This window comes from Chelon labrosus (genome assembly GCF_963514085.1).
Source record: "Chelon labrosus genome assembly, chromosome: 12".
NCBI classification, from domain to species: domain Eukaryota; kingdom Metazoa; phylum Chordata; class Actinopteri; order Mugiliformes; family Mugilidae; genus Chelon; species Chelon labrosus.
In genome coordinates, this window is record NC_140345.1 from 6,032,265 (window position 1) to 6,059,239 (window position 26,975).

The 26,975-nt window shown below is 42.1% G+C and overlaps 1 protein-coding gene across 1 annotated transcript; it reads right to left on the reverse strand.

Annotated features, from left to right (window-relative positions):
- Nucleotides 1-8,844: 8,844 nt before the first annotated feature.
- stk40 (serine/threonine kinase 40) lies at nt 8,845-26,494 on the reverse strand. Its single transcript, XM_084556144.1, has 11 exons — nt 26,317-26,494; nt 22,854-22,980; nt 22,295-22,380; nt 21,511-21,654; nt 20,164-20,388; nt 19,779-19,831; nt 15,349-15,464; nt 13,705-13,849; nt 13,435-13,554; nt 13,184-13,268; nt 8,845-12,956 (listed from the first exon to the last, which is right to left on the reverse strand). The coding sequence occupies exons 2-11, from the start codon at nt 22,969-22,971 to the stop codon at nt 12,738-12,740; spliced, it is 1,311 nt and encodes a 436-aa protein (XP_084412270.1). The 5' UTR covers nt 22,972-22,980; nt 26,317-26,494; the 3' UTR covers nt 8,845-12,737.
- Nucleotides 26,495-26,975: the final 481 nt, after the last annotated feature.

The following is a 26,975-nucleotide window of genomic DNA, read 5'->3' on the forward strand; positions in this document are numbered from 1 at the left end:
TCACAAGATGTCTGTCTAGGTTTGTGATTAATGCTGGTGATTAAAAACTGAAGTTGTGCACTGACACGTTACTGTTTTTTGGCTACCTTAAAATAAAATATTACGCTCGCTAACTGGATGGAGAAATCGCCACTTAGCGATCTCAGATTAATAATTATGACATTAAAAGTGACTGCAGTTATATCAAGCACAATGAAGGGCAAAAGGTTAACGCGTTCCCAGAGCTGAAATAACTCCTTTGGTATCTGAATTCAATTAACGCAGGAAGAGATGTTATCTGCGTAATATTTGGCTTCTGAAACCGTTCTTTATCCGTGTTATTACAGTGTACTTCACACAGAACGCTCTGCGTCACTTCCAGAAAAAAAAAATAAAAAATGATATAGCCCTTGCTGTCAGTTTTTTTTTTTTCTTTTTCTAAATGCATTCCTTTTCTAAGGGGAAATGATAGCCTGTCAGGACTTTCAGCCACTACTGCCATTTAAAAAGTGCACGCAGGAGGAAGAGCTAATTTTTTGCAGGCACGAAAAAAGTGCAGGTCCCAATTTTCTCAAACTAAACAGAACTGAATACACGCCCAGCGCACGCAGGACTTATTTTCAAGCGTCGGAGACAGTATTTGACTTTTATGAATAATACATGAAACACAGCTTGAGGCATGTAGGGGAAGTGTTAACACGACTGCGGTAACTGTTTTGCAATTGTAGTGTAATGATAAATGACTGCCTGCAAAGCTTTCATTGCATCTTCAGATAAAGCAGAACACAGACTGAACATAAACACGCTGCTAAGAGTCTGAGGAGTCCGTGGACGGCCGTGATGAACTGGCAACTAAACAGTCGACCCTTCAAAACGACTGACATCAACCATATGTCCAAAACAGATCACATTCAGGTAGCAGTGCACCTCCAAACATGGCCATGAACTGATGACAGACATCTTGATTTCACTTCTGTTATCCTACATCCTGCTGCTATAACTGCTACAGTTTCACACAAAAATATGCAAAGCAAACCAGCAGCCAGCCGTGGGACGGATCCCAAACCAAACCCCTAAAGAATTCACATCTGGACCAGGATGTAGCCAGAGTTTGGTCCAGACATGTTTCTCCTCCGTGGGTGCCTGGCACCACTCGGGGAATCGAGATTTGGTTTTTAGTAAGTGGCACTCCACCCATGCCTCATTGGGGTTGAAGACACAACCGCAAGAATTACACCCTGTATGAATGTTTGTCACCCAGTGTCTACTATAAGAACCGCCGTGCACCCACTTTACCCTGACCGAGCGAGAATAGACCTGAGCAGTCAGTCAAGCGTGGCTCTGGGAAGTCCGTAATGACTACCTCCAGCTCTATTTGGCTTTCTGCGGGAAGACTGGTGGCTCAGGGTGAAACAGAGAGGGAAGCTAAAGAAAAAAAAAAGGTCGCTCAAAAACTAAAGGTCTGTGTTGTTGGTGTAGGTGGGTTTTTTATTTTCTTGTTCAACAAAGCCAAAGAATGTGTGGTACGGATATCAGAGCACGTTTTTGAATGCAGTAGTTTGTAAGCTGGCAGTTGAAAATAAATGTAGGGATGACAAATTAAAGCTGAAGCAATGGTCTTAATCAAAGACTGACAAACTTGCAGGGTTTGAGGGCAACATTTGATCGTCTGTTTTATCGGTATCTTCAGTCGCTGCCGGCTGTTTTTAAAATGTTTACATTATTGGTGTTTTTCCCATGATAATCAAACGGAGGAGTGCGTCTCTTGAAACTTGCAGATGTCAGCTTCTTAGTCATTCAAGAGTGACTACAGTTTTTATCAACACCTTTAGTCACTGAGTGGTATCATAGCTTTATGTTTAGTTTGATTTAAAAAGTCTGCAGCGCTAATTGAGTTTTATGTCATGCAAAATATCAAGAAAATAAGGCAAACATTTTGGTACCGTGTACATCATTCACAAAGCTCATTCATTGTTAGTGAATATGAAAATCCTAACGGGTTCCAAATAAGCCTTTAAAGCTTCCTTGAGTATTTAAATGAGATTTGTGGACACTCAGAAAAATAAGGAAATGCCTGGTCATTTGAAAATAAAAATGTAAAATAGCAACGTGATCGGGACCAAGACACTTTGAGCATGTTTAATTATGGGGTTGTGATTCAAAGAGGGAGAGGTGTGAGGCAAAGATACTGCTTAAAAGACACTATGTCAGACTTTGAACTGAAGTAAGCCAGTGATTTCTGTTTATACATCCACTGATACATTACAAACAGGTACTGCTCATGGATCATTTAACAATGGTGCAAACAGATTCAGGTTCAAGTTCAGATTCAACATTTTTACTTCCTGTCCGTGACCTACAGTAAATCTAAAAAAAAAGCTCAACGAAAGGGGACTGGACTTGTTTAAAGGGAGCTGCAGAGGCCACTTGGATGAGTGGAGAAATCTCTTCAAGAACTACAATATGCTGAACTTCCTGATTCTTCCAAAGTATTATAGACACTGTGGTGGAGGTTTGTCTTATGAAGGCCCACGGTATCAGACATTAAAACCTCCAAGACCTGCTGGATTTGTTAACTTCCACTAAACAGGGGCCATGATAATGGCGCATTATATACATCTGGAGCCATTTCCTTACTTAGGACGTCGCCTTTTTGGAATCTTGATTGTAGCAGAGAAACCAAATGCGTGTGGACTTTAGGAATTCATGATCACTCATGATCTGCTTTAAGGTGTCATGTACTTGTAAAGTCGATTATATTCAAAATGGTGTAATCCATGTCTCTTTATCTGCATGCTGCAGGAATTAAAGATCCTTCTCATTACAAACACTAAGCTAAGTGGAGGAGACACTCTCTCTCTCTCTCTCTCTCTCTCTCTCTCTCTGCTTCATCCTGTGCTTTGATGTGAGTCTAAGTGATGGGCTTCCAGAGATTAGACCGTGCTCTGAAGTTTCAACGCTTTGATTGGAGAAAATATTTACAGCGCACACAAAGACACAGAGGCGTGCGTCGCTCACTTTTGAACGGGCAGCGAGAGGAAATCCAGCGGCTGTTTGCCATCACCAGATGCAGGATGAAGGGGTGGGAGGAAGCTGCGAAGACGCGGGGGAGGATGTGAGAGTCAGAATCTATTCAACATTTTGGTAAATCTGGTATCTTTACAGGAATAATGATATACGTAAGGCCTCGTGGTTTCTCGACACAGTGCAGGCGGGCTTTGTTTTCCTTAACATTCTCATGTGTCGAGAGAAATTACTCTCTGAATGACTCAGCTGTTAACCAGCCACACGACTGATGACAACACGTCATGTAGTACATTTAAATGTCTACTTTCAGTGTGTTTCATGTGCTAATAAAGTGCAACACCTTTATGTGTGAGTACTGAACTGAAACGAGCTGTTGCATTCTATATCAGTGTACTGAAAGCAGTGGATAAAAGTCAAATTGCAAACCCCGAGGCAAAAGCTGACATGCTGTTTGAAAAAGAATGAAGGCTCCTCTGTGCTCTGGTCAACAGCTGCATGTGTCGGAGATGTTGAGAAACCTTAGGAAAAGTTCATGCAGCAGTTTTGACTGACAGATTTTATTGCTTGCAGGAGCCCCCTAGAGAAACATGAACCTAAATGAAGAAGAAACACATTGATAAAACCAATTTTGAATGTGTCACTAAATCGTAGATATAAAAAGAGACACTTGATTTCAAATATAAGAATGGCTAGTTTGGAGAGTTCCAGATGAATTTAACCCTCACTTTCCTAATATAGTCTTCACGTCTGTCCAAAAGGAAGCATGACCCTGAACTCTTCTGCAGCGTATGATTTAAAAATATGCGTTTATATCTCTGGGTTTGACAGAGAAATGTGGTGCGAGCCCAAACATCATTAGGCACGGAGAGGTGCAGACAGACAGCTGAGTTTTCCGAAGCTTTTCCGCAACGTTTAACATTAGCAGGGCTCCCACAGTTCCTCCGCGCTGACTGCGCTGAGTGGGGACAGCTGCGAGAGTCGTAATCACTGTGCGTGTCCATGCACAGCTCCGTTCCCAAGCTAGCACTCCCTCTGCCCACAAATGGTCAGTGTGGGATCGTTCTGGGGATTGCTCACATTCACGTTCTGCCTTTTTTTTTTTTTTTTTATTTGGATAGCAGGTATGGTTTTCCCCCACATAAAGATCCCAGAGGCCAGGACCTGATTCTGTCATGTTTCAACATTTGGAATTTGCATAAAACCGAACAGCTTCTTCCCTCAGTCCGTCTCAGACTGTTATTCTCATTTGAGTTTTAAACAGATGAGAGTCCTGTTTATTTAATACAAACTGATTCAGTCTCTCATCAGCCTTGGTCACTCAGAGAAGTTTCACTTAATCCCATTTCCCATTTTGCTTAATGATCACACAATTAAACCATACTCGCTAGCAGGAACTACTGCTGCTTGGCGATGGGCTAAGGTTTTCAATCACTGTAACAGCAGCAAACTGCTAAAAAAATATTTACTTTACAACCTCTGCTCCTAACAGTCACTGGGAAGCCTCAAGCGTGTCAAGCACATACACTATATTTCATCAAATTATGAACATGATTTGGGGTGATGACACTCTGACATTCAGACTTTTGGCCAAATTTAGGGACTATCTAAAATGAAATAGTGTAACCATTAACTATGATTGGATTAATTTAACCCTCTCGGTCCGCACAGACTGGCACGTAAGGATAACAGTTGAGCTCACAGATCTCTGCTCCTTCTGCTTGGTTAATGTCAGACACCAGTTCACACACAAGTGGCCGCAATACGATGGCGAACTAATTGTCTAACAAGCTTCATCTGGTAACATCAGTTAACAAGAGAAGGTGAAAGACAGCTGCACATGTGCAACCTTGCAGAAATTTTGGAGACTCTCGTGGTGTCATTTGCAATCTCAAATGAACAATAATAGACATGCAAAATACTCACATTTGAGGGACTGAACCAAGATTTTACATGCATGTGTCTTCATAAATGAACAGTGAAAAACACACAAGTATTTACTCTGTATGCTATGATCTTGTTGCTGGCTGTTGCATCAGATATTTATCCTTCATAAATTAATTCAGAGCATGTTTTGTGAGGCCATCTGTGTGTGGTCTCACATTAGGCATGCTAAGGATGGGCTCGGCCTGAAGCACCTCTGCACTAAACACATTCTCATAAAAGTGTGTGTTGTAAACTGTTGAGATGGTGCATGTATCCACTGTGCATTGTTTTTAGAGCAAAATTAAAGAAAAAATAGTCTTTCAGTTACAGTAGCTCCTTCTACAAGCATACAGTATTCATGAATCTAAATGATGCCTATTAAAGGTTATTCCAGTAGGAACAGTGTCGGTCCACACACACGCTCACATTTATAATACACACATGCCTCCTTGTTCACCTTGCAGCGGGCGGTTCTCATGGTGTTGACAAGGGAGACAAGGGCTCCCATTGACAGGGTCGCCCTCCTCCCCATACGACCAGATGTTCGGAGTTAGCGGGCAGTTTGAAAATGACACACTCGCTCTTGCGCCATGTTGGATTTGCCACTCAGCTCCGGACGGATGGGTTGAAGGGGGTGAAGAGAGGCACTAGAAGTAGAAGGATGAATTCAGTCAGAAGTAAGTGTGATCGATTTCTTTTTAAAAAGTTATATAAAACAGCTTCAGTAGTGCTCCAACACAGCTGGCCTGGCTCTTCTCAGCATCCTCCTCTTGAGATTTAAGAAGAGCTTAACAGTGAACAAAGCCATGTGTAGGCAAAATATGCAAGGACTGGATGGGCCATCACAGCCCTTCTGCATCACATCAAATGCACACACCACTAAAGAATAATTACAGAATGTAAGAATGTCCCATGTCATCCCAAAAGAGACAAGAAACAGAAGTGTTTCTCCTGCGGGACAGGACAAGGTCACAGAGAGAAAGAGCAGCTGTAAACAATCTTCTGGCCACATGCACACTGATGTGTTTCAGATGATTATGAGTAGGAAGGGTTATGCCCTCGGCCTGCATGAAGCTCTACTAATGGTACCTCCTGGCAGGATTCATACCCACATTACATACCAGATTGTTGACTGTGGTGAATGACCTTAGGAAATATGCTTATTTTTTTTTTTTAGTTAGATAGGCAGATTCATACCCATGTTCAATATACTGCCTTTAAAAGGAACTCACAACCTTGTCGTGTACACAAAATGCTTGGCTTTCAAGTGCTAACATCAATAGTAAGGCGTGAGAACACCACATGCTGGAGTCTAGTGGTAACTAAGGCTAACAGCCTAGCAAGCTAATGGCCGGGGCAACTTATGCAAATCATTATGAAAGGATGAGGTAACTGGGAATATGCATACATGTCACAGCCTGTGAACATTTCTAACAATTTCCTCTTAAGAGCGTGTGAATGCCACAAGAAGTGGCCGTTCACACGAACTTATCTCATGGACGCATGATCCCATTTGAACGCAGCTCAAAATATGTAGCTGGAACCAGTAGCTGGTTAGCTTAGCATAAACTCACTGAAGAAACATGAGATTGGTTCTTCCCAACAGTAAAAAAAAAAAAAAAATCACAAATTAAAAGACGCAAGTCAAAGTGTATGCATTTTTCTGGTAGGTTACTATGGTAACAGTGTAGCTTGGCTTGATGCTAAGCTAACAGGCTGGTACATCCACCTGTTTATATTTACTGTATAGACCTGCAGAGTGGTGTTGATAATTTTGGCCCAAAAGTGAAAAATAACAATCATGTATTGTATGTATTCTGCATTTTAATCATAATATAATTCTTGAACATGTGCCCTAGGTGAATCCAATGTGTTTACAAGGTAGCATACATAGGTGAAATGCAGGAACGCAGCTAGGCTAGCTAAGTTAAACAAACAGATCTCACTAACTGGCAAAGTATATGTAATTGGTTTCTATCCATACACTAACACAACTATAAAAGGTTTTAGCTGGAGTTAGCTGTCATGCTAACTGTTTAGCTTTGTAGGGTAGTTGGTTCCTCTAGCTATCAATCTGAACAATGTTCAACAAACAGACCAAAATGTTGAACTAATTAAGTCATTTTATATTTAGTTGGATTGAGTTTTAATACTGAATTCTTCGTATTGGTTTTCACTGGAAACACTTAGCATCACATCGGGGCACTTTAATATGGTTTGAAAGCGTTATGTTGGTTAGTCACAGGAAAACAACTTTATTTGTATCAGATTTGGTCAGTTCATTCCTCTGATCACACTGCTGTACCATGTGTAAAGTGCCACAACAAAGCCTCGTCCTACTGGCACCAGTTTTACAGCCACATCCGTCTGTGACTGAATTCTGTCTTCCTCTTTAATGTGGCGACAATATGAGGACTAGTGATTTTGTTACCTCGTTTTTTTTATTGTTTTGAATGAAGATATCATGTTTAAGATGCCTTCAGTAGTACGACTAGATCACTGAAGTCACACAGTAACTGAATATTAAACCAAACAGGATATGTGGATCCCTCAGACGTTTCTTTATGGCCACCGTAACTACTTCTACTTGCTGTTGACTTTACCGTAAATAGATTTTTCATTTTCAGATCTTCTGTTTTATCATCTGTTTTAAGACTGAAGACAAACTTAAAATAGTTAAAGTAAAACCTTTTGCAGATGTTTCCCTCCTTGCTCCTCATGTGGGGGCCGTATGCACATTCTGTACTGTTTTGTTGCCGTGACGGCTTGCCAACAAAAATTAACTTAGTTCAGAATGCCATGTCATAATGCTGCTAATCTCATTTTCCCTTCTTCTTTAAGAGTCTTTGAGGTATCAGCTGGAAACAAAAGGATGTTTTTGTGGTAGCTTTGGGAGCAAAAGATACTTCTTGGGTGATTGTTTGGCCAAATGTTTTAGTTGTATAAACAGCAAAATCTAAAGCATACATGTACATTCATGGTCCTCAGAGGTTGAACTTTCCTTCTTTAGAAAACCAGTGATGTATAACACCAATCTGTGGCTTTACATTTCTTGTAAAAGACAAATTTAACACTTATATGCATTCATTTTGCAGACGTTCATGTTTGTTGCAATGGGCCGTGATATTAAATGATGTGCTCATGGAGAGAATGGAGTACTTTGCCTTTGCTTATGTTCTTGACTAGGACAGTAAACAGCATATTACGTTAAGAAGATCCAGACTGTATGACCATTAGGGAGGGAGATGACCAGAGGTGCAAAATTCCTGCCAGGATTCACTCAGCTGCAGAATTTTTTTTAACCATTTAACCATTTCAGACGCAGCTCGTGTGATTTTTTGAGTTCTCTGTTTTGTGTTTTTTTTTGCTAGATTATATAAGGTTTTGCGCAGGATACATTTGGTTTCTTGGAGCGTCTCATCGCGAGAGACTATAAGCCTTGCAGTGCTTGACACAGCTGGGGACACACATTCACAAGCTCCAACAGACATAAACACATGGAATTACAAGGCTGACACAGCTGTGCACCTAAATCACTTAGTTCCAATACATTTTTAACAATCAAACACACTGCTACCAGTAAAGCATACACACACACACAAAGCTATGACAATAATAATACATACACACATCTGGACTTGTGAATCCTTGTGTTATCCATGTCCAGCTGCATAAATCCTTCTCTTTTCTGGTGAAACCGAATACGTAATGCTCTCTAAGGTAATTAAGCAAGAACATTGCAGATGTCTGACGTAGTCTTTAATGAACACTTGTTTGTTTGAGACACACGTGAATCCAGGATAGACCTCTTCAAGGCCAGCTGGTTGTAATTTATGGGGACAAAGCGTTGGAGCAACTTTGACCCTTGAGATCTCTTAAGTTTCCCGCCCAGCTTGACATGTTGGGAGAAGGGTGCATGAACCAGAGGAGAGACTCAATTAGGATAGAGTGAGAAAACTTTGTCCACTTATACCTCTGAGTGAGTCAGAGCAATACTTTTATTTTCAGTTTTTGTCACTGTGTGTGTGTGTGTGTGTGTGATCAGCGGAATATTAAAAATGACTTAACCATTTGCCAGTATCACAGATTTAATCTAGTCAGTTCTGCTTATGATTTATAATGGAATTAATGCTCAAGTCAAGAGAGTGCGTTCATTCCAAGACCTGATGTGAGGTGGGCGGTCAGCAGAGAAACCCTGAGCTGTCAGGAGTCAGCAGGAGGCTTCCTGTTTGAGCACGTCTACCTCATTCTGGCCCAAAATCGGACTCGCCACAAGATTGAAGCAGTATAGATACACAAAGAGTCAATTATTCTGCCTCCTCTTCATACAGGTAAATTGCACACTATAAAAGTACACACACTGTAGATACTGGCACAGAAATACAACTGATCATTTACTGTACATCATATTGTTACCAAATGGTAACATTTAAAAAAGGACTTCCAGTATTATGTCTTGGAGGAGTCCAGATTAAATTTACTGCCTTCAGTTGCATTTTTAATAAACTGCTCCACCTAGTGGCAACATAGGAGAATTATCCAATGACACAGTTCAATGCTTCCATATCAAAGTTTATTGCTGACATGCATGTAGAGATCTGATGAAGTAGAAAAATATGTTTTTTATACAAACGTGTTTTTCATCTGTACAATTATGCAGTTTTCTGTATTTAGATGCCCATGTCCAACCAAGCAGCTTACAACACATTGTCCCATTGGGTTTAAACTACGCCACGTTTCACATCCTACACCAAGTTTCCAGTTGAAACAGTCAGCAATATATCAGTTATATACTGACAACCAGGGTGGAAAAAAATAATAATTAAAAACTAAAAGCTGTACTTTTCATCCAGTCAGGGGAGTAGATCATTCATTCTTTAGATTTACCTTTCCTAGAATCCAAAGGGGTAAATTAACTTCAAATTCTTGTTGCTCTATCAAACTTTCCAAGTTCAAAATCATGCAACACTCACATGTTTTACACAGAGTTTTACCTCACACTATTTCCATGCTTTTCAGTCCACAATGCAGTCTACCAATACAACTCCGTAAAACAAACATTGAATGTGGTACAATCCACTAGCTAGGAAGTGAAACACTTTTTGATTGGGGGAGTACAGATAATAACATCTACATTTAACCTCTAGTTAGTAATCTGTAGTGGTGTCTCATGGAAGATGGCATTGGACACTTTCCACTGGCCATTGTTAATATCAACATTCAGCAATGCCTACAGTGTTCAGAAAACACCCTCTTCTGATGAACCTAGACTACTACAATACTGCTGTATACCTATAGAATTCACATTGAGGTGGGAGAAAGCCGACAGCTCTCTTTACATAGTTTAGACTCCAAATGTGGTGGTAAAATACACGTCAATCGGCATGTGTTGAAACAGAGTTGGTGTCTCACGGGGTGGAACTACATTACAATATGACTGGCGCAGTCATGATGGTACATTATTTACATACTGACCAGAGTGCAGACTCATGTGGGGATTCGGGGGTAATGAAAGAAAAAAAAAACACTACAAACCCCCCCCCCCATAAATCAAGATAACGTGCGAGTATCGTTTTCTTTAAAAAATAGAACTATGCAAAAGTCAGTCTCGTTATTAGTGTAGCTTAAGGTGACCACGGACTTTGTGGCAAAATGGCAAGAAAATGGTTTAGTAATCCACAGAAAGGAAATACAATGCTACTCTTTCATGAATCAGGCTGAAAATGATCAAAATTAGATGGCTGAAGTTGAACCGTTGCTGGATTTCTTAAAGCTGAGAGAGCAAAGTGATATGGGGCCTGTTTCACTGGCATAAGTTTGACTGTCTACAATCAATGTCTGTGATACAAGCCCCAGTGGTTTAGGGGAAAAGTCTACACAAGTGAATAAATAAATCAAAATTACAAAGAAAAGAGAACAAGTAAAGACATTTGAAAAATATTCCAGAGTCTAGGTTCATGCAATCAGTTTGGATATAAATAGGAAGAAGTCTAGAGCCTAAAGCAGGTACCAATACGCAAAGGCAAGTTGCAGTGTACAGATGCCTAACAGTCACTGGTTAGTAGCTTTGCCATGGTTTGAAGAAACACTTTCATAAACTGAAGAATGCCAAGATAACTCAACTAAATTAAAATCTATCTGTATTTTCCTTTGTCTAAATATTACAGTATTGATTACCAGCCACCAGCTTGTCTCAAGGAGAGCCTGCATGGTGAGATAATACAAGCATGTACAAGTTGAGCTCAAGAGAGGGCTTGAGAATGGCAACAGATATGTGATCATGTCCAAACGCAAAGCATTCATGTCATCCTCTAAAACATTCAGTCAAGCCCTGTCTTAGTAAAGCCTGCTCTGGTTTTCACAGTGTCTGCCTCTGAGGCAGGCCAGATAACAGAACACAATGATTGGAGGATAGCTTAAAAGGTCTGAGACTGTCAGAGGTTAAGAGCTTGACAGCTCTGCAGACTCTTATTTTGCCTGGCCCAAAACAAAAGAACACGCACACACTCATGGATACTGCAGACATATTACAAGGATAGAGTGACCGTTCACATTCATACTGAGAAACACTTGTCCCATGATCTGTCTTGACGAAGAAAAACAGGGAAGTTGGAATACCTAGAAGCCATTTGTTTCTGAATGGGCCTGTGGGTACCAGTTTCCTTGGCTAAGAGTAGATTTAAGACAACATTTTTGGCAATAGAAACATGACCGTGCCTGATCTTCACCGTAGTGGCACTGGGGAAGCTTTACCATTAATATGCCTTGGCAGGGAGGATCCCACAGTTTTTCCCATTCAGTTCTTGGCATTGTGACTTCCAGGTACCTCACACTAGCTGCCTAGATGCTAAAAATAGATTTCCACAGGGATGGGCAAAAGTAGGAGACAAGGCATTCTGCAAATACCAAAAGATGCTTGTACACATACTTTGATATTAAGCTCTGTCTTCAATGCAAATATTGGGATAAAATGCTACTTCTTAAGGTAAGTATGACTTTAAAAAAAAAAAAGAAAAAGCTTATTCAGATTTTTTGAAACCATTGAAAAGGTTTCAAAGCATCACTCTGACAGAAAACATTAATGCTTTATGTCACTGGTGGCATCAAAACTCAATTGTTACAATCCCTTGTCTCAGAACAGTGAGCATGGTTTACCAACAGAGAAGAAAGACAGAGAGGTAGATTGATTTGAAGTCAGAATTACAGACAGGACCAGGATTATTTTCTATACAGGAAAACAGTAGAGAGGAAAAGGAAGGAGTGAGAGGAGAAGGGTGGAATGGAGGTATACAGAAGTGACATCTGTGATCAGGTGATCTGACTTGAGGCAATACCATTAACCACTAGAGAAGGGGTTGCTACATGATTCTGGTCCTGTATTTCTCAGGGTACCAGAATTGATGAGGGAAGTGTTACAGTAGGGAGATCTTAAAGGAGGAGGAGGAATATGGTTAATAGTTTCTTCAACACTCCAAGCAGAACCTTTGTTAGCGCCTTGTGTTACTGCCATCAGGTTTGTAGCACAGTGAGATCTGACAATGGGAAACCTGAGGGCTAGGAACCTTTGGTTCAGATCTTCCTGCAGGCCTTTCCGTTTCACCTGGCAGTTTGTTGCAGCGCACAGATCTGGTCTTCTCCACCTAGCTTGCTTAAACCCCCCTACATATGGAGCTGTCTGTACCCCTGCGGGTGCTGGGCCTCCTGTATGCGAGGTCAGTTTTGGGGCTTATCCTCCTCAGTCCTCTCTGAACTCTGCAGGTTTCTTTAGTTTTTGGGGAGGCCAGAGAGGTCGTATAGGTAGCTGGGGACTACTTCCGAAGGAAACGTTGTGCCAGGATGGCAGCATCTAGTGGGCTGACTGGCTGGGCATCATGGCCTAGACGCCGTACAGGTGGGATGCTGCCAAACTGCCGCTTGGTGAGAAAGCTCTTGGCCTCGTGAATAGTGTTCTTCTCTTCAGCCAGCAGCAGCTGCTGACGCATGTAGTTCTCGAACTCGTACTGTGAAGACTCTTCGATCGCTTTGGCCTAGAGAAAGACAACACATTCAGTTCAATGTGTAGGTACATGTAGGTTCACGGTGTGTTATATACAGGCAAATTAGTTTAGTAAAACATTAATAGTTGTGGTTGTGATTGTGGCTAGATGCTAACATTAATAGCTACTGTTAGCATCTAGCCACAGTCACCTACACATAATAATAGTTTGGTCTGCTATGCAAACATCTGGGATATAACCATGCTTCAAGATCTTACCTCTTGCAGATGTTCCGGATGATTGACTTGATCATCAATGTCTGGAACCACCTGTAGAGGCCCACTCATCGATGAAACAGACTGCCTGTGATTAAGAACACACAATAAGACTCATACACAATGATGGGCTTGAGGATTTGTAATGGCATATGTGCAATTAGTTTATGAGCAACAGCAAGGTGCAAGCAACTGCAGTTAGTGCAAATGAAAATGGTGTAGTTTTTCAAAGACCCAGCAGGAGGTGCAATTACCATGAGGCTATGATGCCACTGAGCGACTCCAGCACCTCTCCTGCAGTCAGCCTCTGCTGAGGGTCCAGCACCAGCAGCTTTCGAATGAGGCACACTGTATTCTCCGACACACGGCCGTCCCTGTGAGGAGGTGAAGGCAACAGTTACACTTAATTTGATTTTGTATAACAGAACTGCAAAAGAATAAGTAAAGATGAAACCGTATGCTACGTCATTAGGGCAGTGTGATCCCATTGTTTTGTACAAATTTTGACCAAGTTCTATACTCACTCTGGGATGGAGTACTCAGCAGCCTTGATCTTGCGGAAGAGTTCTTGAGGTACACTGTCATAAAAGGGGAACTGGCCATACAGCATGGTGAACAGGACGACGCCGAGAGCCCACATGTCACTGGGTTTACCGCGGTACGGCCGACCTGAAGACAGGAAGGAGAGGGAGTCAGGATCCGTGTTTGATATTAACAACCAGTATCGTCCATAAGACAGAGGAATTGATATCTACTGCAACGACAGTTTTTGCCCCGTGTGACTCAGGATAATCAACCATTTAGCAAGTTCAATTCCAGTTAAGCCACCAGGACTAATGATTAACAAAATGAGCAAACACAAGCAATGAGTCCACATCCATATATTTCCAGCACACTGACTTTTAAAACAGTTTTTATAAATCAACCCTGAGACATTAAACCAGTTGTACACTGACAATAAAGAGACTGGAGCTGGAGAGGGTGGAGCTTCGCGGCTGTGCATGACCATAGGCAGTGTTGTTACAGCCAGGGAGGCGGCAGCAACAGCAACAGGCAATTATGTTAAAGCTTGTGACACACACACACACACACACACACACACACACACACACACACACACACACACACACACACACACACACACACACACACACACACACACACACACACACACACACACACACACACACACACACACACACACACACACACACACACACACACACACACACACACACACACACACACACACACACACACACACACACACACACACACACACACACACACACACACACACACACACACACACACACACACACACACACACACACACACACACGGGGGATGGGACGGGAAGGGGTAGATGGGAGTAGTTTCCCTCTCGTGAGTCATCAGTGTATGAGTCACTGAAGCTCTGTGTAATTGTGTGCCTGTCACGTTATGCTGATATACATGCAATGGGTTTCATCTACAGTTCCCGACTGGTTGGACGTGAAAGCTCTGTGTTTTTGTGTACACTGTCAAGGATGTTGCTCTGGAAATCAACGGCCGACGGAAATTCCAAGGAAAATGCGTCAAGCATCAATGTTACTAGTGTGCAGCGCTCAGGTGTACAACATTTACTGTGACAAATGGGCACTATACAGCTGAACAACAAAAATAGATTTCTTCTTTTGTCAGCCTCACAAAGAACAAAATAGCTTCCTCTGCACACACATACCATACATGAGAAAAAGCAACATCACTGTGATTACACAAACAGAAAAAAAAAGGCTATTTCTTGCTTTTGTCAGTCCAAGATTGCAACATAACCTCCTTCTTGTTGCTTAATAACCGGAAAATCAAACACAAGACGGCTGAACGTTGCGCAATTAAAATCCTGCCTGGACCCAGATCAATAAAGGTCACTTTTCTAGACATTTAGCTCTGGCGCTTAGGGAAATACATTAGACAATTGTGTTTTAGTTTAAGTTAACACAAATCTCAGTGCTATTTCACTTCTTCACACCTGTGCACACATCGTCAGTCACTTCAGAAAAAACGTGGCAGACTCTAAACAGTAGTTTCTGAAAGTGACAAACTTTTCAGCACTTCACTTTTGCATTTTGTTTGATCCACACAGTGTCCTTTAAAGTACGTGCAAGCAACATATGGTTTTCACTCACTACTTAATACGTCGGGGCTAATGTAGGCCGGACTTCCTCTCTGGTCTTTCAGCAGGTCGTCTTCGCTCACCAGGTGCTTTCCCAGGCAGAAGTTAGTGATGGTGATTCGATGAGTGCTGCAAGTACACACAAATACACCAGGTAAAATGATTCTGAAACAGAAATTAGTTTTGATCAAGTGATCACCTAAACATTTCCACTGCTAATAAACACATCCCCAAGTACTGTCCACTTTAAAATTACTCAGACATACTAATTTCAGTTTAAAATGTGAAACACTGAACACAGGCTGATCAAGACCGGGAGAACTTGCAAGCATGCCTTGTTATTTTAGTAAATTAACAGTTCACTGGGCTTTAAAAATATCTTAGTTTCTTATGACAACAAGATGCAGACAAGAATATACGCAGCCTATATTAAAAGAATAAATGCAGGCTACACATGTACATTTTGTTACTCTAAAATAATTCAAAACTACATTCCTGATAGCCACACAATGCTCACACAACTTCCTCAGTAATAACACTGAGGTAGTAGATGTCATCTCTACCCTTGCTCTTGCATCTCTCCACTGGATTCTCAAAAAACTCTCCCCTGCTACATTTCTAATTTCCTTGTTCCTCATTCACTCCGATCCTCAAATCTCTGACTTTTATCTATCCCATGCTCCAACTGTAATGGCGAGTGCGCCTTTGCAGTTTTAGTCCCAACTCTCGATCCAATTTGTTAAATCTCTGGACTGTTTTAAGCAGCTTTTAAAAAAAAACATATTCACAGGCGAGTGCTTTTATATCTCCACCTCTGCCTTTTTTTTGTATCCACTTTAATTTGGTCTGTGTTACATTTGTTTCTTAATGCTGTGTGCTATTTTAAAAGCGCTATATAAATAGACCTTCACTTACTTATCTGGTGCGCTAGTCATCATCTATAATATAGAGCTTGATTTCTTAAATATATATATATATATATATATATATCAATTTCAAGTAAGAACACAATCAAGGCATGGTATAGAACATAAAGATTTTTAAGCAAAACTTTCTGCAAGTTCATGGCATGTTTGGCAGACTGCATAAACCACTGCAAGTACAGAATAGATTTCAAGATAACAATTGCTCTGTAAGGACAGAGCCACATGCACCCACATCCTTTAGCTTCACCTGAATTTGATTGTTTTTGACGTGAGGGCTTTTTAAAATCTAGTGGCCCTGCATTAAGGATTCATTGTCAATAATCTTGAAACATGAAATGTTCTCTTAAAATATTTCCATTCACCATACCATATTTATCTCACCCCTGTGTTCTTGTTTTTGTACTTTGTCTATACAAGCTCTAATGCTCTGCATAAAGTAGATTTATTATTAACACTGTACTTTTAGCCAGAGACCATCTTGACACAGATATGTTGACATACGACCACTTCAGTGGCACTCCAGTATCTGAGAATATATATAGCACATATTTCACACAATAGTGTGCCTCAAACAAAAATTATAAATGACAAAAACAGAAATTAAAAAGATATTGCATTAATGAAAACATGAGAAGATAACATGAGGTTTTCTGAATAAAAAGGAGGAAATAAGAATATACACTCTGTTTGATTTATTTGGTTTCTGTGGAAATAATGTGGCATAACAAAATCCAAGTCATCAAGGTAAATTTACTTTGCTTATTACACGGTGAAACCTAACTTTGCTAAAAGAGCACAGTCCATAGTCCCTCCGCTTTAACAGAGAAAGAGAAAATAAAAAGCTGCACTTTGACAAACATATGAGTCAACCTGTGGCTTAGGATAATTGTCCTGATGACTAAGCCTGCACAGTGATGGGTTGGCAGACAAATATATAAAGCTCAAGACGACTTAAAATATGTACACAAATGCGCAACTTCAAGTGCACCCACACGATTCACTCCCATGCTGAACATGCACACGCAAAAATCCACTCAAAAGCACATGAGCGCACACAAAAGCAGCCACCGTCTGCAGCCTGTGTCCACTGTGGATCATGCTCTTCTCCCACATCCGCTTTCTAAAAAGCCTGAGGTCAACAGCTTCCCTTATTCTCTCTCACTTTCACACCCTGCTCCATCGCACACATTCACTGCTCCCATTACAGTGTCTGGAGCCAATTCCTGTTAAATACTCATTTTCCAACCAAACGCCCTAATCTCAAGCCTCCCCATAGAACATTCACTCCACATAATTTCTAGCTACTTATGTGATACAACCCCTTCAACATCTTTTGTGATCCAGCCATACAGTAGCGTTGTGATCTGTACAAGGATGGGCCAGAGAAACAGAGTGCAATGCTTCAAGGACCCTCAACATAAAAGCTTCCTCAATGGAGAAGCCTGTTCTTTTGTCTGTGTGCATCACGACCCAGGCTTCTATTCTTACACCGGAGATTGGGTAAATGAAATTGCATGTTTGCCTCATGAGGCAAGGGTCCCCGAGGACTGAAGAGAGACCACACTATCTCAGCTTCCTGGTCACGTGACTCTGGCCAAGTCAGGAAATCAGAAACCTAAACAGCCCCCCCCTTCATACCCGCAACATTCTGATGAAAATACACCAGCTGATGAGAAAGGAGGTTAAACGCAGGGCAGCTTCTACAGAGACCAGCAAATTTAATTCCTCTGAACTGTTAGGAACCAACCATTTGAATGGTTTCACAGGCACAGGCTATAGTGTAGCACACTGTTTTTTTATGCCAAGGTACTGCATCATGGACACTGCCTATCTAACACAACCACATTTACAAGGTACATTTTATGGGCAATGCAAGAGTGGATGATTTCTCAATATTTAAAAATGAAACATGCCTTGATGTAGCCCGAGTCCGTATTTGGCTATGTACCCTTGTAAATAGAATTACATTTAGGAAGTTGGTTCAGGTCTGACATGCATCATCAGCAGCCCTGCAGATTGATTAATAACATCCTGCTTTCATAACAGCTGGTTCTGCAAGAGGAAATCGCATCATTCTTGCATAAACTGCTGAGCTTTTCTATGGCATCGGTGGATTGCTCAGAGAGACGACAAGCTGCATAGCAGGAGAGGGTTTTTTGGTCTCCCTCTAAACTGACCATAGTCTTCCCGCACTGACAGTAGATTCATGCAAGGTGGGTGAAAAGGAGATGTGAACGAGCAAATATAAAACACAGAGGGAAAATGAAAAGATATGACAAAGTAAAGCCAGAAAGACAATAGATGCAGGAAAGGGACTGCAGTGTAAAAGAAAGACAAAAAGCAGAGTATAGGGTAAATAAATCATGACTCTGTGCACGTGTATATGTGTGTGTGTGTGTGTGTGTGTGTGTGTGTGTCTGTGACATGCACTGCCATGTGAGTCAGCTCTGAGCTATGGGGCCTTTGGCAGGCCTCTCCTTTGTCTCCAGCTGGGACGGAGTGTTCCGCTCGTCTGCTCCTCTCCCCTGAATCCCCCCCCCCCTCCCCTGATCAAAACACTCTCCTGTTTCATCACTACCAACACTACTACGACTGCTGCTGCTCCTGTTTGGGGTTATGGGTGCTGATGCATAAAACGCAGCATGTGTATGTGGTAAAAAGATAAGCCAGGGACATGACATCTCAATGCCCAAACTCAGACATGTGGAGACAAGAAGTTATGGAATAGTCCACGGGAAGACTCAGTGATAAAGGTCACTTGTGTGTGATACAGGAAGGTATGTCTAAGTGAGTGCAGATTTAGTCAATCAGTCCTTCCAAATAAAAATAGGCTACTAGCTTTGTGGGACGATTATCAAGAGTGTATCAAGATCGGACAGGTATATTTTTGAAGCGAAATTTCCTAATTTTCCAGAGGAATTCCTTTTAAACAAAATAAAAGACAAATTGTTATTTTAAGAAAGGGTGGTTTTCGTGCCCAGAATACACACAAACCATCTCGTTCATACGCGACTGGAGAAGGTTTACAGATGAGTAGTTTTCCACTCTGCACGGCTCATCTGAACTCCAGTACTCTGTGACCCGAGGTGCACTCAATGGGGTCCTGCGTGCTGTGTAACAGCACTCATACCCCCTAACCCCAAACACACTCCCACTGAGAACAAAGCAGTGGCACATTCTTTGTTCTGTTTTGCGCCATGGCCCCGTTTATCCTCCATTCCCCAAAAATCTAACCATTGGGAATGAATCATCAGCCTTTGCTCAACAGACAGGCACAAAAGAGAAGGCCTTGAAGTTCCTCAGATTGATCTTAATCTAAGAATGTGACCTCTGCTTGGGTTTTAGCTAAACACTCACCAATACAAGCTGCTAGGCCCTGCAGAGGCCTCTCACACACACGTGAGCTGAGACAGTATGACTTACTGGGAGGCTAACATGACTGATCCAGTATAATGGGAGAGGTTAGTGACAGCGAACTGATGGAAAAGGTCAAATGAAAGACTGTGCATGGTCTTACCGTTTGTTCAGCACCATGTTTCCCAGCTTAAGATCTCTGTGTACAATGTTTTTCTGCAAGGAGGAAAGAGAGTTGGAAAAAAAGTTTGGTCAAATTGTTCTTATTGAATCACTGGTATCAAAACAATCAGTTTGTTTCTGGGAGTGGCAGGCGAGCATGGGAAATGAGTAATCAAAAGGGATGTGCAAGCAGCAAACACTAACAAAGCATTTCTCCTGCAGCTGACAAAAACAATGTAGTATCCAGACTTTCTCCGTTGATGAAAAGAGAAAACTGTGCCTTCATACTTTCTCTCACACTCAGTGGGAGAGGTAGAATGGAAAATGTATTTTCAGAAAAGTGTAACTTTCCTGGGGCTAGTTATTAAATTTCATCCTAGACTCACCTTATGTAGAGCCTCCACCACACGCACCACATCGTAGAAGATGACAATCGCTTCACGCTCGCTCAATCGCTTCTCCTTTATGACGTAATGCTGCAGGTTTATTAGATCTGCCGTCTTGTCGTTGAAGTCATGAGCACACAGGCAGTCCAGCACAAGGCAGATCCGCTTCTTCATCTTGCGCACTTTGTTGGCCTCCTTGTCGTCCACGATTTCATAAGCTCGATCCTTGAGAATAATAACAATTGTGAGAAAAAAAAACATTTGAGATGGTGCTTACTTCGTGGAGCTGTTGATGTGTTTCAGAAGCCCTTTCTGCCAGCATCCAATCATTGTAAAGGTGAGGTATTCACATATGCATCAAACAGAATGGTTTCCTGTACTAACCCATCCCCTTTGTTCTGCACTATATCAGTTAAGCTACGCAAGCATATTCATTCAGCTTAGAAAGACATTTTCTAGGAAGGTAGAGTCCATCAATCAACAACCTACATGTAACCGATATGAATAAGACTCATCTACCCCCGCCACACTGAGTGGTGGAGGACAAATAACAAAGGTCATTCTTCTTCCTCCAGCAGCCTAAGCAGAGTCACCACTTGTTGATTATTGATTTCTGTATCAGGTCGTCAGGTTTTTTTTGTTTTTTTTAGATGTAGTCAGTACCTCTGAAAGAGTACATTATTAGATGTTATATCACAGTGGAGATGCACCATTATAATCCAATCAATATTGCAGGCCTAAATGAATCAGAGTGCATGGCTCAATACTGCTATTCTGAGAACACAGGCAGAGTGGAAGAGACAGGATGTGATAGAGAGACAATGAAGGAAAACACAGAAAGAGAGAGAGAGAGAGAAAGAGAGAGAAGGCAGATGGAACAATAACAAAGTTAGAGGAGGAGGAGGCAGACGGGAAGACAGGTGAGGGAGGGGGATCACTGTGAATGAATGGGGCTGTGAATAGAAAACGACTGCAGATAAATATAGCTTTTAATGGTACTCCCACTTCTCTATTGAAACAACCTTGATAAGGAAAATACAAGCAACTGGCTAGGCTAATGACAAGCTCACCGCAGCTATTACTAAGTTGATAAGAGCATGCTGTTACTTGTACTTGCACGGTGACACCATATTTCAAACTGAACAGAAAGTGACAGAAACTTCTCCATGGTGATGCTGCTGTATTTATCAAGCTCAGTTATACAGAACACTCACCCACACAATGCTGAGTAATACACCATGAACTAGAAATACTTCTTTTTATTATGATGCTAATTATTTGACTAACATTATATTATAAACCTGTTAACAGAAACGGCACTTAATTGCCAAATGTATACAGGCCTACCTGGAAGAGGCCATGGTGGTGGACCACCCCATCTTGGTTGTGCAGCAGAGAAAGGAGGGAGTATTCTGTGTGCAGCAGCATTTTCCCCTGCCTTTCCTCTTGAGTCTCCCCGGCAGAGTCCACTCGCTCCTCCAGCGTCAAGATCTGCACATAATCACAGAGCAAATATTAGAAGTCACAAGACAAGAGCTCATACAAAACCAGACAGCAAAAAAAGAGAGCTTCAACTATTATTCCATGTCAGTGTCAGCCCTGACACTAAACCACTTAATGTGTGAAGTCATGACATTAAGTGACATGTGTATGAAATTTAAGTCTGGAGTAGATTTGTCAAAGATCTATAGCTTTCTTGAAGTTCATACCCCAATGTGAAGTCAACAAGTTGTGTAGTAGACACCGAGGTGCTGTAGTCACGGGTATGAGGGGAGGGTCGCGCACTGACTCATCATATGGTCATAGGGGGTTAAGAGTTGACATTCCAGGTGGGGCGCCACCTTCTTCCCTTCCTTTCTCCCCCTCTATAGCTCTATAGCCCCTCTTCCCTTGTTTAACAGATGCTATATAGCCCCAGTAAACAGACTGCCTGGCGGACGTTTTGTTGTTTGCACCAGACTGAAACTTGGGGCAATAAAATGAACACCAACAAAGGAGGGTCAAAGGTTCACATGTCTACGGGGAAATGACAGCTTTCCTTTGAATGACATGCCAAATTTTTATTAAACTGTGTTGTAGTGATTATGTTTATGAGATACACACAAAGCATGCTATCCCCTGACAGACTTACTTTGAGCTGATAGAAATCGTCGGTGCCGTCTTTCCTGGCCAGACACTGCACTATGCTCGGCACTGGTGAGTTGCCCAGGCGAGGCCCTGCAAGGATAAGAAAAGGAACAGCTGCATGACCAAAAGGCAGGCTACACGCTGAAGTGTGTGCTCTCACTGCAACTCATTAAAGGCTGCATGTGCATGCACCCATTAACACCCCTAGTGTAATGTTTTCTTTGACACTCTGTATTGCAAATAGTGGAGGAGTTGTGCCGCAGAAAACATACACGTCTCCAGAGTATGGGAGAGAAATACATTTGCCCATGGGAGGAAATAACCTTGCTTCGACACAGACCTTTCAGGCCAATGTCATGGGGATCAGCAAAATTCTTCACATTCTTGTCTCAGGCGTGCATACACACAGAGACACCCCACAACTCATACACACAAATAACCTTCCCTAGTTTCTTGCAGTGCGTAAACGTGTTCACAATGCGACTTCATTCACACAGATGTTTTTGACATGCTGCTATTTCCATACATTCAAATGGCTTAGCAAACACTGGCAGCTTCCTTACCAAGGATGAAGGGCCCAGCTCTCTTGGCATTGCTGCCGGAAATCCCAGGACATTGCAGCTTGCTGGCCCTGCCTGATGTCTCTCCAGCCCCCCTCTCCGACGAGCGCCGCTTGGACATACTGGAGCTCTACGGGGGAATAAATCTGATTAGCACATGGGATAAAGATAGTCAAGTTAAAGGGAAAGTGCATACACGTGACTGGAAATATTCAAACGGCTGACAAAACATCAGAGAGCTGTAAACAACAAGATCATTTTCTAAATTGTAATAAATAGTGTGCAAAAATCAACACTATACCTAGAGCTTTAGCAGTGGTCCTACAAGCTGGCCGAGAATACACTGATTAGTAAACAGAGGTTAAAGGAGGTAAACTTCAGGGCAGCTCCACCCTCTACTTTAAATATCCCTCCCTCACATTTACCAACACCTCGGTGTCAATGTGAGGCCATTACGGCTCCATTCAGAATAATGGCTGCTGGTGTCGTGGGTAACACCTCAGATTCAATCTCCCCGACAGGCAATGCGTATGTGCCACAATCTGCAATTCAAATAGCTAGCACTCTCATGTTAATGCATGACACCACGAGCACAAGATTCTTTAAACCGAAGCATCTTAATTTAACTCTCTAATCTTTATCTTTTCCTGCTGCAGTGGTTGTGGGTTTAGAAAATCCTCTGGCTCTTAATCGGCATGTTTTATCTCTGAATCTGTGCAGCCAGCTTATCTGTGGAGACCTTCCTCTGAAAGGACATACACGTTCAAACAAGGCTGAAAGAAAAAAAAAAAAAAAACAAGCCTGTACTATACGATAAGGAGCAAGATTCACATGCCAGAAGAACAAGTGACACAGTGTGACACATCGTCATTACAAAAATGACTTTAGCCGCCACAGCAGATCTGATCTACCTCCCAGAATTCAGAGTATAAGAGGTATGCTTTGTTTACTGATACTGAGTTCTTATGTGATGAAACTCCATCTGTTTCCTGTAACAGGGAAGTAAAGCCATGAACTGAGAGGGATGATTCATTCTGCTGGTGTCCCGAGTTTCCATTGGACAGACATGCTTAAATGTCCAGGTGATGACACGGATAAGAGAGTGCCCTCAAGCTTCTGGCATGTGCATCATATCGTCTGAAAATCTGAAGTTATGTACACAAGCAGGGCAGGATGAAATGATACCGCTTAAGTAAAAATGGGACTCATAGCTTTGGTGTGCATATTTTAGCCAACTGAACAAGAGTAGTGACTCAGACAAATGAAATCCAAAACAAGAGTTGAACGCAAACTAGAGGTTATGGGAGAGAGCTGACAAACTCCAAAACAAATCTGAATATATAATTATCATGCAAGTGAGGCAAACTCAAAAGATTTTTTTTTTTGATGAATAAGGCCATCTTCCCGTTTCAAAACGAATCGTGCACCACTCGCCAGTTGGCGTTTTTGGGCAGATAGGAGACAGGACAGTTGGCAGTCAGTATGGGCTGGTATGAATTCTCACTTCCATGAGGCTTTTTGTGATCCCAGACAGCAGACAGTGTCATCATCATGTCTCTCGCCCATCTGTCTCCATCTCCACTAGTCATCACCCACTGAGTCTGATAAGCTGAGGTTTTCTGACAGCATTTATGGCACAAGCCAGAGTGACACAGAGTCACGCTGCCAATAGTAAGAGAGCATCTTACTCTAGAGGACACAAAAAGCAACAAATAATCAGCTACTGCAATTCACGAGGCTCCTGGGGAGACAAATTATTTAACTTTTGTCATCCAGCAGCCAGAGCGGTTGGCAGAGTGAGCAATGTGCATACGGCTTTCAATCCTGACACATAAATACATTTTAAAGAGTGCTAGAAAGGTTGACACAGAAAGAAACATAAAGGTACAGAGCCAGAACTCATAGAAACTGTTCTGGATATGCATTTCTTTCCAGACAAATGATCAGTTAAAAACACATAAAGCACAGTAAATCATGCACCTTGGGCTTATAACGTGAAACTGACTCATTGACAGAAACTGCTACACAACACATGGCAAACTGACCCAAGGCTATCCGTCTACCTACTAAAACCAGCTGCAGCAATGTGGAGCCAACCCCAGACACGCATAAAAAACAAAAGGTCAACGCAACCAACGAACGCACACTGACCTAAATGACATCAGCGCGATGACACCACACAGCTATTCCTTTTCTGACACTGTTGTGCCTCTCTGCCCAGCCAGTGATCTGGCAAGCAGGACTGCCTCTGCCTCTGACTGTACCAGAGGGAGGACAAGAACAGATACAGCCGCTGAATCATATCACACAAAAGGAGGAGAGACACGCTGCCTGTGCCCACGAGAAATGTGGGCTCCTTAAATAGTATCAGAACAAAACAACCACGTAGGTGTCTCAGGATCCACCCACCCAGACTACATGCCACTTGTCTGGCTCTGCAAGAAAAGCTTGACTGCAAAATCAAGGTAGTATCAAGATGGACAAAGAAAGTAAAATGGCACCTGGGCAGGTAGTAAACAAATGAATGGATAAGAAATTGAACCCACTGAAGAGGGTATGATAACAATCAATTAGTCCATGAATAGATCACAAACTAAGAAAAAAAGGCCAAGTAACTCGAAGGTCATACAAGCTGCAATCGTCCTGCTTGAATGAAATGCCACACATATCACACAGTCCTTCCGATAGCTGCAGTTGCTGACTGCATTATTGCAATAACCGACGCCCTTGACCACACGACAATCCCGCGGACACAAGGTCACACTGTAAACCGCTCGCCGAAAAACAATCACACAGGCACACGGGCTGTCACACACGTTGTTTGATGCCATTTTGCGACCACAAAGTCTGGCCACCGCTCAGCCGTGGCAGCGAGCAGTGTGGACGAGACGAGTACGACGCTGACGTTATGCCTTGCAACTTGGACAAAACCACTCCACGGGCAGCTCGTAACTTCATGTGTTGTGCACCCATTAATAACTATTTGAGCGCAGTGTGCGGTTTCAAACGCTTTGCAAGGAGTGAGTATATGTGGACAACGTCTGACTGAGACTATTAATGAACACATTACCGCACGCCGTATTTTACATGATATATTAACGTAGGGAAAATACAACCGAGCGTAATTGCACATACAAACAGGGAAGCAAAGCTGACTTAAATCCTCGGCTGGATACGCTATTACTGCTCCCGGCTCACCGGCCACACAAAGGGGCACACCGCACAACAAGGAGTTGAGCTCTCGCTGCAAACTACACACAGCAGCTGTTAGCTAGATTACGGCCGCTTTAGCTTGAATTCTCGCCTACCCGAGAGGTTTAAATATGGTTGCTGGAGAGCGTCGTTAGCCAACGCCGAGCTGGAGGCTAGTGAGCAGCCGCGAGGCCATTTAAACAAAGTAGGTAACATTACAGCTGGCTAGCCGTGCCAGAAAGCTAGATAGCAACGTAGTCACCACCTCGCTTACCTCGAGCCAAAACCGCCGGGTAAAGTCTGCGTTGCCTCCTTAAAACATGGACATTTCTCGGGTACACGCTGCGGTTGTCGCGCGGAGCGTCTCTCTTAAACAGGAGGGACCACAGAGGTTTGGTTTCGGGTTGTTTAGCCTCTGTTACCGAAATGAGCAATTAAGGGAAAGCCTTCGCTCTTCGCTGATCGCATCTTTCCACAGCGACAGCACCACCTGACAACGGAAATGACGCACACAGTTATTTGATTGACAGGTGGCCTCCACCAATGCCAGCACTTCCTTCCCAGTAAATGGTCGATGATGAAATACTTTGCATAATAAAAGTTGCTAAATGAAACACATTACATCATGGCCGTCTGCAGGGGCAGCATTTATTTAATTAAAATTAAGTTTGCTGTCATTGTACAGATACAATATCACACTTGGTTTGTTATTTTGTCCTTCACATACAAAAACATCTAAATTCTACAACACATTAAAATAGAGTTCCAGTGGTTGAACATTTGTTAGTAAGAACATAACTTATTCTGCCATTTAGACTGTACAAAAACAATACTCGTAAATGCAAACTTTTAAAAGAAATAGCCCAACAGAAAGAGGTCATCACATATTAATCCAAAAATATAACTGAATTTGCAGTAAAACCTTAAATGGAG